The 13,241-nt window shown below is 35.6% G+C and overlaps 1 protein-coding gene across 5 annotated transcripts in view; it reads right to left on the bottom strand.

The window, feature by feature from the left end:
- The window catches only part of BTBD9 (BTB domain containing 9), a 112,832-nt gene extending 100,944 nt beyond the window's left edge, over positions 1-11,888 (bottom strand). For 3 of the 5 annotated variants that reach the window (XM_031061051.1, XM_031061047.1, XM_031061058.1), the window contains exons 1-5: positions 11,564-11,888; positions 6,397-6,607; positions 5,499-5,862; positions 3,639-3,903; positions 1,613-1,832 (exon numbers count right to left, since the gene is read on the bottom strand). In XM_031061051.1, the coding sequence (XP_030916911.1) occupies positions 1,613-1,832; positions 3,639-3,903; positions 5,499-5,862; positions 6,397-6,607; positions 11,564-11,645 (1,142 nt within the window). In that variant the 5' untranslated portion in view covers positions 11,646-11,888. The remainder of the gene's footprint in view (positions 1-1,612; positions 1,833-3,638; positions 3,904-5,498; positions 5,863-6,396; positions 6,608-11,563) is intronic. The other 2 variants (XM_031061068.1, XM_005416211.3) reach the window with 1 other exon arrangement.
- Positions 11,889-13,241: the final 1,353 nt, after the last annotated feature.

Genomic DNA, 13,241 nt, shown 5'->3' with positions numbered 1-13,241 from the left:
ATCTTATACTGAGGAGCCCACAAATAGACAAAGTACTCCAAATGCCTCCATTTCCATTTATTTTAAACAGTTGAGTTACTGGAGGGAAAAAAGCTTGACAATTCACAGAACAGAGAATCAGAGAATATTCTGAATTAGAAGGGAAACTCTTCTAGAAGGATGATAAAAGTCCAGTTCCCGGCCTTGCACAGGACAGAGTGCTAATTCCGGTACTATACCTGTTGGGAAGCAAAAGAAAGCCCAACAGCAAGCTTTCCATAGAAATCAGGATGATTTAAAAAGAAAAAAATAAAAATCAGCAAGACACAGAAACTGGATATTAAACCATTGAGCCCTCAGTATTTCATGAAGACAAAAAACTCTAGAGATCCACCTTGTCAGATATTCTGCCAGCAATAATAGTCTGTTGTACAAATTTCAGATGAAGCACACAGGACACCAAGTTAACAGATAACTTTGTTGTAACAAGTTGTCCCAAGGAGAACATTTTTTCCTTGAAAATCAGTTCATAAATTTGGTTGATCTTCTGGCACAACTAGTACAATATTACATGAAGCAGCTCCTTATACCTTCAAAGACCCACTTTTAGATCTTTACAAAAGAAATAGAAGTGAAACAAATTTCAGTTGAACTGAATTAGGAGAACTTCCTTGAAACAGTTAAATAGCTAAAATTAATTAAATTGGTCTTGAATTATTAGTAACTAACTCATATTTAAAATTTTATTTAAATTTACAAAACACCTTACCCTAACTAAAACTTCTATACACCCTGTTCTAGAATAACATGGCTTGGCTAAAATAGCAAAATGAAAATATTCTGCAATGCTAAACTGGGGTTTTTTTAAAATAAAATAAAATAAATCCCTTATCAGAAAGGTAATAAGGTATATAATAAATGTCTAAGTAAGTTTGGTTTATTGTTTTTAACAGCTTATGAATACCTGCTGAGCTGTCTACTAAACTGTAAGATCTGTGTCATAGCAAGTTACAAAATTAATGTATTAGATTTCTCAGAGAAAAAGAAACCTGCAATTTTTCTACTTCAGCAGCCTCTCAATTGCTCAAATGAGCTTAATTTGAATTTTCATATATTCCATAATAACCTGAAGTAGCTCAGTAACAACTGGCTACAGAATCTATGACAATACATATTTCAGCAGTCTAACCATGAAGTGGCTTCTAATAACTACTGTAGTCAGTTGGTAATTCACATTCTGAACAAATTTTACTACTTCTGAATTACAGAATCATTTAGGCTGGAAAAGACCTCCAAGATCAAGTCCAATCTTATTGTCAAAGTGTGCCATTTCTTAACAGTGTTGATATATTGAAAAAAATTGGAACAAAAAAAAATCTTTTCATGTTTGAAATGCAAGTACGTAAAAATATTGAAATACTTTAAGGTAGTTTAACATCTCTAAATATGATCTGGTGTGTAAGTAACCAAAATTGCATTTAAAAACCAAGTTGTTTCCAAATAAACCCTGCAACTGTCAGCTCCAACACCACCATGCTATTCCCATAAAATATTTAAATTATAGTTTGCACTGCTACATTATCTCCAGTACAAAATGCATTACCTTCCCCTTTTATGTCACCTTGGCACTTACCGACTGTCTCTGTCCCACAGGAGAATTCGTATGTGGTTGATTATTGAGGGCTGGCCCAGCTTAATCTCAATGCCAGAGCGGCAGTCGTCGCTGATCGGGTGTCGAGAGAATCCATGATCCAGGTCATAGTTCTGAGTGTCACCATCCAGTAGAGCAGACTTCAGCTCCCCTTTTACAACTTGTGCTCCATACTTCATTGTTGCAATATTCTCCCCTGGTACTAAGAAGAAAAGGGAATAATTTCTTAAATTTTACACTCAAATTAGATGTGCTGAATATCAACTTTATTAGGTCAGACCAAAGATTTATTGCTAGTATCCCTTCTCGGCCAGAAACACATGCTCTAGGAAAAAAAAAAAAAAAGGAAAAGAAAGTAAGATAAAAAAGAGGCATTAAAAATATTTTGCTCCTTCAATTTTATTTGGTATCTCCTACACGCTTTATGGTAATAAAGCTGTGATAATTTACTATTATGTAGCAGCTATATTCTCTGTCCCCTTCATGATTTTACAGAATTCTGTTGCACCTGTCAACTGCTCTTTGCTTTTAGTTTGGGTTTTACTGGTGGGGTTTTTTTCCCCCTAAATGGAAGAAACTTAAATGTACAAGATCTGTATCAAATGTTCAAGATCCATCCTGAATTTGCAGAGTGGTGCAAAGCAGTAAAGCCACACATACGCTTCTCTGACAGATATACAAGCTTCTAGTACCCTGCAAAGCTAAATGAACACAAGTGAAATGGGAAACTTTTGGCTACTTGGGCTTTGAACTCATATGGAAAAGCAAGCTTTTTTGTGCCACCATTTCACAGTAATAAGCCTGTGTCCTAGGAACAGCTTCCTTCAAGCTAACTGGGAATAATGATCCCTAACTTCAACTACAGAACAAAACTCTGTAAACTAGTCTCTTCAACAAACATTTTTAACAGCCCTGTTTGAGGAGAGATCCTACAAAATATGATCTGAAACTAAATGATGAAAAGCTATCCCAAACTTTTCAGGCAGGTTGACAATAGAAGTATGAATTTTAACAGGCTGATAAAAATTTGATATCTAAAGAACAGAATTTGAAGTGCTAGTCAGCATTTCCACAAACAGAAAAAGCTTCAAGATCCTGAATGAGTACTAAAACAACAAAGAAATTCCACTCTCCAAAAAGCTGTGATTAGGAGAATTTTATTGTGGAGATAAATATCCAGGAAAAGAAGCCAGAGAAGACCATTTGACTTATTCAAATGTATCTACTGCATTGTCAACAGAATGTCTCACATAACAAGACTTTTACAATACCCTAGTATTAAACTCATATGTTTAAATATTAATAACTATAACTTCTAAGGAAGAACAAAGAATATGCAATTCTAAGATAGCAGTAATTTTCAGGGCTCATCATGTATGACAGAAACTACAGTGCAGACTCCTAAAGAACATTGAACTTTTTTCCTTTGCTGTGGGTCAAATTCATACATTAGATGGCTAACAATATCTTTTCAAACCTTAAGTGTTAGATACTCTTTTTGAATTAACAGAGAGCACAGAAAAAGTCAAACACAAGGCTTCTTACACTTTTTAGGCTTCCATTAAAAAGACTTCAGAGACTTGTTTAAAGTATTTAGACATGCATGTTAAGAGCAAGAGAAAAATCATAAGTAGTGGAGAAATTATGAAAATGTTTATGAAGTAGAAAACAAGTCACATAAAAACCGTTTAAATATCATATCTTTCACAGTGAATTAATTTTTATTTTCAATGATTTTGTAAAACTTTTTCTATTAAATTACCACTTCCTCTAGGAGAATGGTGTTACACTCATGTTTGAGCAACATCTGAGACACAAAGCAAGAAAATAATTGAGTAATATTGAGAAATAAAAATGGCAGGAACAGTTAAATAACAAGATGTTTCATATTGCAAACCTTTTATAACACACAGTAATAGATGAAAACTCAAAGCACAAATGAACCATATCCTCCAGACAACCACAGTCACTAAATGAGAAGGAAACAAACAAAAAACCTGATGCTTACTTAACATGCCCCTGTAGTTGAGGTCCATGTCCCGACTCTCAGAACGAATCTTAATAGCATCTAGGATGGCATCAGGTGACAACAATCCAGAAGGTCTTACAACATTCAGTAGTTCTGTCAGACTCATTAGTGGCAAACGTACTGCTTGCATGATTTCAGCATGGTTTTCCTTGGGGTTATGTTTACACCAGTTCATCAAAGCTTGGAAAATGTCCTTTTCAGGAGCTGCAAACGAGTCTCTCAGTACAATACTTAGAAGAGCAGCCTGGAAAAGAGTAATAATAACAAAAAATATACCCCCTAAATAAACAGAAATTAAGTTGAATTTTATTTTTTTTAATCAAGAGAAATTCAAATAAAGCAAAAATTAATGGCTATTTTAACTTATAGCTATTAAAAATAATCTCCAAAGGGATGACTCCCTGAAATTGCAGATTGTTTTATTTATGCAAGAACTACAGAATCCATGACCAAAATAATAGGCAATATAACAAAATCACTAGAAAAAACTGAAATGTAGAGAACTAATCAAATCAATATAATACCATTCAGTAGCTCAAATTTACTTTGGAATATTATAAGAGATTAGGGGACTTAGCAGTATAGTTCAAAATATTCCTTTAAACTTAGGTTGCTATAAGACCATTGATGAGGAAAAAAAGTGTTGCTTGAAAGCACTTTTTTTAACCATTTCTAACTACTTGGGATTTCTGTCCTGTCACAATCTTTCTCTCTTTTTTGGTACCAACTAAGAATCACCAGGTAAAAACTCCAGTGGCTCTTACTCATGTAGAAAATCCACTGACTGCAAAATGAGAACGCAAATAATCAAATAGCTTTTTGATTTTCACTTAGCTAGCAGAATAATCAGGAGCTTGCCTAGCAAATTGAAAGATTCCTCCTATATCCCAGCACTAGCTATGTCGAAGACCTCAAAGTGTACACTTCCTGATGAATGATGTTTGCTCATTTCTTTATTGATAATTCTCTCTCAGAACTCAGCTTTAACAAACTGCATATGACAAAGTACACAGAGAGAGAGAAAAAAATCTTTTTTCTTATATAATGAGTAATTTACAGCAGTGTCATATACTCATTCAAGGAACAGACCCTTCACAGCTCTTCCCCTAAGAAAAAAACACTTTTAAAAGCCTCAATTAAAGCATCATTTATTCAAGGTGCTCTGCTTCTTCATGTGAACACTACTTGAAAGCACTCTCACTATTAAGTTCAGCCCAAAGACCCCTCCAGAGTAAATGCAAAATTTCAACTTCGTAGAACAGCCTGACTCAGTCCCAAATATTTATGCAGCTAACAAAAAAAAACAACACACGAAAACCCCAAACCACCATACCACACCACCATATTCTGCAAGTTCAGAACATGATGACAATCAGCAACATAAATCACAGTAATCTCCAGACTGCTTTAGTTCACCCTGCCCATCACTGATGAAGCCTACATCAAGGAACTAATACAACAAAGTATGTCCTGTCATATTCAACTCTATATCTGACTTCCACTCTGCAGCATTCAGAAGCCAAATTATATTATACCAGAACAGATGAAACAAGACAAATTAAAATTAGAGTGCCTGCTGCCATCTTTTAGAACACTCCATTAGATATAGTATATTAAACTATATTGATTGGTCAATACCTGAAAAATTAGGAATAGATTGCCAAAATTTTCAGTTCAGCTTATCTTGAGCATTTCCAACCATCCCAGTTTCACAAACATAAAATAACTATGAGCTAATACAAGCTTTTAATTGATGCCCTCATTAGTATTTCATCACAAAACTGTATTATCATTGAAATCAGCAGTCTTGGGGAAAAGAAGTACAAACTAAAGATATACCTTAGAAAGTGACAGGAAGCCTTCACTGGAGAGCACCTCTTGGGCATTTCTATCCATGAACATACAGCACATAAAAGTTAATTTGGGAAGAGAATAAAGACTGGCAACATCAAAAGTCATACAGACATTCTGAATATTAAGTATTGTGCAAAGATACTCAGATGTGGAATCCTCCAGTTCTGGGAATCCGTATTTATGTGCTAGGCTTAAGAAGTCAAGAAGAACCTCTTCTTTCTCATCTCGCAGCGTAGCACGACCAGTGTAAATGTACTTCAACAGCATGGTAAATGCTTCTGCAGTGGTGTCCTGAAGAGGAATTTCTGCTTCAGGCTGAGATTCTCTCATTCCTCCATACAATAATGCTCTATAAGGAATAGAGTTTAGTTTAGTTAGTAGCTTATCCCTCTGGCAAAATTCACTGGGATATTAAATGTATCTCTATTGAAAAATTTCCAGCTCTTAAAAAAAAAAGTTGGATTAATATTATTCCTAGTTTAAAAAATATATTCTAGTCTGTGTCAGCCAAACCTCTTCTCAATTCCAATTCATCAAAATCAAACTTGCTATCTCACTATATTCCATAGAAACACACTATTTATAATCTGAGAAATCAAAACAATTTTGCAGTAATACTTTCCTGCTCTCAAGTTCTCTTTCTCTTGAATTTGTGAAACTACCTTCAAAATCCAATTTAATGAAGGTCAAAAGAATAACACTGTGACATGCTATTTATCTTTTTTTATTTGAACACAATGATTTGATGTGCTGGGAAACATTCACACAGAAAAGGTCACACTCAACAGACAGATGATTACACCCTGAAAAGTTCACAGGGAAATTATGTTTATCTCATCTGCACAAAAACTTCCTGTGAGCCTGACAAAAAGCCTTACTTCACCTGAAATAATGGCATCTAGCAGCCAGGATGACTCTGTGTGCCGGAAAACGCTTCTTTTCCACAATAAAGGTAACATCACTGTATTCCTCCCCATTCATTAGGGCACCAATGTGCTCTGACAGAATGTGGACATGGTCTATCTCCCCCACAGCTGTGTATGGACGAAGCGGGTGGCTGTTACTCATCTTGGAGGGATGGTGATACTGGTAGCCTAAGCACAAAGAAAGAAAGCAGTATTATACAGAGTATTATACAGGGCAAAAATATTAAGAATAGCAAGCATAACTGCAACAACAAAAAAGTGACTAATCTAAGTAATTATATATTACAAGAAAAATTAAACTGAGGTTTTCTATCAAAGTTCATTTTCAACCAGACTCAACACAGCTGGCATCAACAATTCTAGCTAAGTATCTCAGAGAATTATCACCTTGTTATTCAGTCAACCCATTTACTTAAAAGTTTCCAACAAAGGGAATTAAAAATTAAACTATTTTATAACATGTTACCATTAGAAAGCAATTTTTATCTCAGTTAAAATGCAAAGACACAAAACAAAAATAAGCAAGGTAACCAATTAAGCTTAGTCTTAACTCTCCTGTCTGTACTAGAATCAGTGAAAAGTAAAAAAAGTAAAAACTGTTTTTGCAGGTTTCTATTCAGCTTTTCAGAATTGGGAGAAAATAAACAATCAGGAAAACTTTTAATAAATAACAAAGAACAAAGTCTGTCAGAGAGAAAAGCTTTACAATGTACAATTCAATTTTCTTATTCTTTACACTCAGTTTTCTTGATGACTTCTTGTTCCCGCACACATATACACACACACATACATATAGAGATATGTGGGTATATATATATATATATATAAAAGCATACCTCTCAGTCATAAAATTAGGAGATTGCCCACTAATGTATAATATAGATAAATGCATTAGTCATATCTTCTACAGAATTCTTTTGTTTCTTCTTCGTTCACAACAGGTTTTAGCTTTTTATGGTTTTGGTTTATTTTGGCAGCAGAGACTTTCTGTAGCCTCAATGGCAAGAGCATCCAAAAGCGAATTTAGGTCTTATATTGGCTTCTACTCTGACACTTTGGTTTACTTTTCTTTAAAAAGAGGTTGGTTGTTTCAGATAATGACCATCCATATCTTCAGAGGTATCTTCCCTGCTCCAGTTACTAGACACTTTTCAAAACGGGCAGATATCCAGTGCTGAAGAAAGATGCTGTACCACATGAACCAAGAAAATGATGAGGCCATGCCTTACACAGACCTAACACATGAATCTTTCAAGTCAAATGTTCATGACAGAAATACACTTTTACATTCTTCTGTAAAAATACTATGAGCAAATATGTAAAAAAATCCCCAAACAGATGCACTTGGGGTTAATTATTATTTGCACTTGAACACACGGAAACGCCTTATCCAAAATCAAGATACTGTGGAAGCACAATCCCAAAGGATCTCAAATGAAACTAAACAAAAAGTGATAGAAATAGAAAATAAAATTTAAGAAAAAAATACAGCATACTAAATAAATCATAGATCACAACACAAATGGGAACAAACTCCCAGGTTTCCACTGGCTGTCTCTGCTACTTGAATTAGAAGCTGTGTGCCTGTGAAGCCACTACAGCACAGAACCAGCAACACTTGCCAAGATCCTGGAGGCAGCCTAACCATGGGAACACAGAACACTGTAGTCATTCTTCTATCCTGACATGAAAGCAAATTAATTTTCAGGTTTTCATCATAACAGACTACTTCTTCCACTTGCATTAGTTAACTTACAGTTAGTTAAGACAATTTAGATTTATTCTGCATACACTTCCAGTAAGATTTACTTTCTAACAAGCAAGATTAAGCTGATTTCATCAGCCCAGCAACATCTGTTTGTACCAGCAATACCACAATTACCACAAAATAATTGTTTGAGACTTTATAGACAACAGTAAAATTGAAATGTCCTTGAAATAGAAAACTTTTTATTACACTGAGGGAGTATGCAAAAAGATGTTATTTGTTACTCAGTGGCAATCTCAGGTCTGGGTACTCCTTGAAGACTTTCATACCACACCCATAATTGCTGTTGTTGATCTTCATTTGCAATAGTCAGCCAAACCAACTATGTATGAATTACACATCATCGAGGAACTCTGTATAATCTCCCTTCTGCTAGTTTAAACATTTGTTGATTCAGGAAGCTGATTTATGATACTTCATCCATGTACAAATATTGGCACATTTTAATTTTACAATCTATTTTTATTTAAACTTTTTTACTACATTGTATTCTTTGTTTCCTGAATCCACTCTTGTCTTTAAAAAAGAAGAACAAGTACTGTCTGAATAAAACTGAGAGTAAAAGTAGTGAAGACAAGGGAGTGCCACCAGCTGCACATTAACTTTGCTTACAGTAGCTGTGGATGTTGTCATGCGCCAATAGGGTGAAAAGCTCAAGAGAAATTGTTTTTATTTAAGGTTAAATAAACAAACAAAATCAAAAGCACACTTCCCTCTCAAGAGTACATAAACCTCTGTCTAAACAAGTGTCAGTGTATATAAGAGGGCAAAGTCTGAAGTGGGAACAGTTGCTAGTGACCCGAGGATGCCCAGTCCTTATGAACATCAAGATGCTGAACAGCAAGCAATGAAAGTAGAAATTTAGATATCGGCCTGTGTGTAAGCAGCAAGGCAAATTTCTTCTGATGTAACGCTCTCCAAATTGCTGGTTCCATGTACTATTCCAAGCATCAGTTTCAAACACAAACCTGCTGAGCACAGGAAATACAGGACTCAAATGATGGCTACAAGCTGAGGAAACCTTTCAAATGTTTGAATGACCCAAAGTGTTGGGGCACAGTCACCTTTACAAAACCATGCTCATGCCTCTTCTGTGTGCTTTGGGTACCACCAGTATATTGAAGAAACACGCCAACTGTCTACTAGTACAGATTTCCAACACAAGTTTTGTCTGTATTGTGGATTTTTCATATAAAGCGGACCAGTGAGACAGTCCTGCCTCCAAAATATAGAACCAAATAATACATGACTTCATAACTTCCTCGGCTGGATTAATTAATGGTACAAATTCAGGCAACTCATTAAGAGATCTGTACATTTCTTGTTTGAGGAAGTAAAACTTAATAACCTCTTTAGTTGTGCCAAATTGCTATGAGCTCACAACTTCCCTGTATAGCTAAACATGTCTTTTTGTAGTTGTTATTCGAAAGTACTATTTATGACTAAAAAAAAGATGGATGCTGCTAAGAACTGGCACAGAACCCTTCCTGAAGCTCCCTCTGGCTCCTCTGTCATAAAACAACATAACGTTCTCAGAGAATACAGATGCTTACTCTTCCTGGCAGTCAAAGAACACGCCATTTTTAAGCCTGCTGCCAGCACCACAACCTATTTCCAGAAGGTATTCAGAGCTAATTAACTGCTTCAGCTGCTGCAGCTTTGGTCATGGCACAGAAATAAATAAACAAAACAGTCTTCTCAGTGATTTTGAGGCACCATTAGAACAGCTACAATTTGAAAAAGCATTTGTTAAGTCCTAAGGCCTACAAACCACTTTTCTGACCTCAATGAAAGACACGCTATTTGGTGGCCACCTTCAACAGCGAGCGTGTGAAAAATGCAGCCCAGTATTTATGACATAAGGCAGCATGCAATACTACATAATGTGTGCTGTGCCTGGAGAAACAACCACCCCCTCCATGCTTGCAGTTTCCTGTATTTCTACTCAGTAGGTAATCTGTTACATGTTATGGGACACAAAAACATCATCTAGGAAATTCAGCAACAACAGCAATGACATCCTTCCTGAACAACTCTCAGTTGCAATGAAAGATCAGCATTTAGTCTCTTCGCTCCCTCATTTAGGCTAACATTGAAGAATCCTCTGAAAAGCAGTGCTGTTTCAATGAAACATGGAAGTGTTGTTTTTCTACCAGGTAATAATGAGTTATTTGAAGAAAAATTTTATATAACATGAGTAAAGAATGCTTACATAACTGATAGCTCTATCAAAACTTTATAAATAAATGCAAGTAAACAGACTATTGCTAGAATTAAGTTTTTCATTAAATAAGTCCAATTTATAAACATTGAGCAAATAATTTCATACTCTTAAAACAACTAATTCCTACATCCTCTAGTTTGTACCTAGAAAGCTAATACTTTTATCAGAATTACACAAAGAGAATTTTCTTAAATGTAGTTCTTTTACACTGTTCTTTTATCTAAAAATTGGTTTTCAGTTGATTAGATGGCACTTGAGTAGTATTTCAATTTTCTGTAATTCATTGCTTCATAATTACTTCATATATTGTAAATGAATTCCAGTAAAATATTACCTAAGTTTCAATTTCTCTTACCACAGACTCCCAGAACATGACAGATGTAACAGTAACACTACTGTACTAACATACCACAGGTTCAAATAATACGGTTTTTATATTTTCAATGGATACACATATGTCTTTTCATAAATATATAATCTCAGGAAACAGAAATTTTCAGTAAAAACTTAAACATTCAGAGTGTAAATACTTCAGTTATGTCAGAGCCCTAGCTCCTTTGTACTTCCAAGTAACAGTGGTTGATTCAATCAAAATAGAACCTGAGTGAAAATTGTAACAGGAAAAAAAAACCAAAACCACCAAACAAGTCTTGATACTTTGTAGCCAAAACCACAAAAACAAAATCAACCCATACTACTTTATAAAAACAGACTATGAAAGCTCAAATGAGCGCAATTCACAGAACTTTCAAGTCTCATCTCCAACCCTTCTGTTGTGAAAGGATTCAGAGGAAAGCAGATGGTAACATTAATGGAAACTAACCACACCATCCAATCACAGCATTCTAAACAGCAATTTAATACCAAAAAATGTTTTGACTCAAAGCATATGGGAAGTTATGCCCTGCTCATCTGCAGACACATTCCTGTCACTTAAGTGCTGTTGTGCTAACATTTTACATTCCACTCAGACGCTTTCCTGTCACAGAAGAGAAGGAATAAGTTTAGCAAAGTACAAAGAACAATATACTTAGTTCAGATTATTTATTAACACATATATAAAATTAACCTGGTTAAAATGGCATACAACAAAAACATTAAAATCTCAAGAAAACACATGGGGTCCACTCACCAGTGAAGCTGTCTGAAGACCTACAGTGCGCGTAGCCTGTAGGCAGATTCCCTGCTTCCGGGAAATTAGGGTTCTTCGCCATTCTGAACAACAGGCAGATTGAACAGCAAGCTCATAGAAATGTTATTCAGCAACATCCAGCTGCACAGCAACAACTGGACCATTTCCTGGAACAACGCATGAAATACACACCATCAGAAACCATGAGCACAAAGCCTAACGATGAAAGTGACAGAGATGCACATTTCTCAAATCAACTTCTTGTAGAAATTAATTCTTTAAAAAGCCTTCAATTATTGGGAAAACTTCTAAAAACAGAATGCAGGAATAGTATTGCTATTCTGAGTCATCATAACTTAATTTCGACCGTTAATATTTTTAACCATCACAGAAGACAGTAACACATTGCCATATTCATTATAAGCCAAAAATTTCCATCCTGACATTTCTGCTACATCTCAGCATTAACGTTCCTGAAAACACCATTTTCCCAGATGGGTGTCCTAATTAAACCAGGTCTGTACAAACTGTATAACACATGCTTTATTCCCTACACAGACAAAATTCTCCAAGTGTTCTTGCCTAACTAAAGTTTTAGTAAACTTTAGTTTTGGTGGTTGTTTTTTTTACAAAACTTAAGGCAGTTGCTGACCTTTCTATTGCCTTTTTCTAAACAGGAAACCAAAACAAAACTGTAAGGTCAGGAAATGGAGAAATCTAGAGGCTTGACTTGCTTAAATACATAACCAACATAATGAGTCTCTCTCAACAATTACAAATTACTGTTAATCTTCCCATCAAACCTTCCAGGAGGAAAAATAAACTGTATTTAATTTGCTAAATGGATGATATCTTGATCTACGAATTCTCTCATATGGGTCACTCTGATTTTCTTTATGGGATACATTTAAGAGAACAACGGGGGAGAAGGCAAAAAAAAATATTTTTTGGTAGTCTCATGAACTAGGAAGTAATCACACCTTAATCCTGCAAATCAAATCCAGGCTTTTTGCAAAGAAAGTCTCCTGATTTTTGAGGATCAAAATGCAATATGTAAGTATCTATCCTATATCAAGTTGGCCTGTTATCAAAATACATTGAAAAGCCATTCATGAAAATTCTCGGGGTCTTTTTTTGTTAAATTTGAGTAAACATCTCAACGGAACAGTTCTAGCAGCTGATTTAGAACTGTAACAGAAGACACATCAAATACACCTGCTCTGTGAGCAGGCTCAAATTAAATCCTAAAACACATAAAAGCTTAAATGATTCCAGCACAGGACTTTAAGGAGGTCTGTGTGCTGCGCTTTAAAAACATGAGCAAAAGACATTGTTCGGCAAGCGAGATCACCGGCAGATTGCTAGCAAATTAACATCAAGTTGGTTTTTTCTAAGTCTGATAATATGTCTTCTAAGCTAAGAGTAATTCCAATGAATCACAGTAGTGCGTAACTTGCAGAGTGGTTAAACTACTACGACACCAAAGCACCAGGGAAAACATTGAGTACTGCGAGAGCGTCAAAATACCGAAGTTATACTTTTTAAGAAATAAAATCCGAATTAGATGGCCACAGCAGGGCCTTGAGGAGCCAGCCAGGGGCAGGACGAGGGGCCGGCAGGTGAGGCGGGCGCGGAGCAGAGCCGGCGATGCGCCCAAGGTCGCGCCCGGGGCAGCCCG

The sequence above is a fragment of the Geospiza fortis genome, unplaced genomic scaffold (assembly GCF_000277835.1).
Source record: "Geospiza fortis unplaced genomic scaffold, GeoFor_1.0 scaffold41, whole genome shotgun sequence".
Classification (NCBI taxonomy): Eukaryota; Metazoa; Chordata; class Aves; order Passeriformes; family Thraupidae; genus Geospiza; species Geospiza fortis.
The sequence above is the reverse complement of the archived record's forward strand: the minus strand, read 5'-3'. Positions and strand labels throughout refer to the sequence as shown.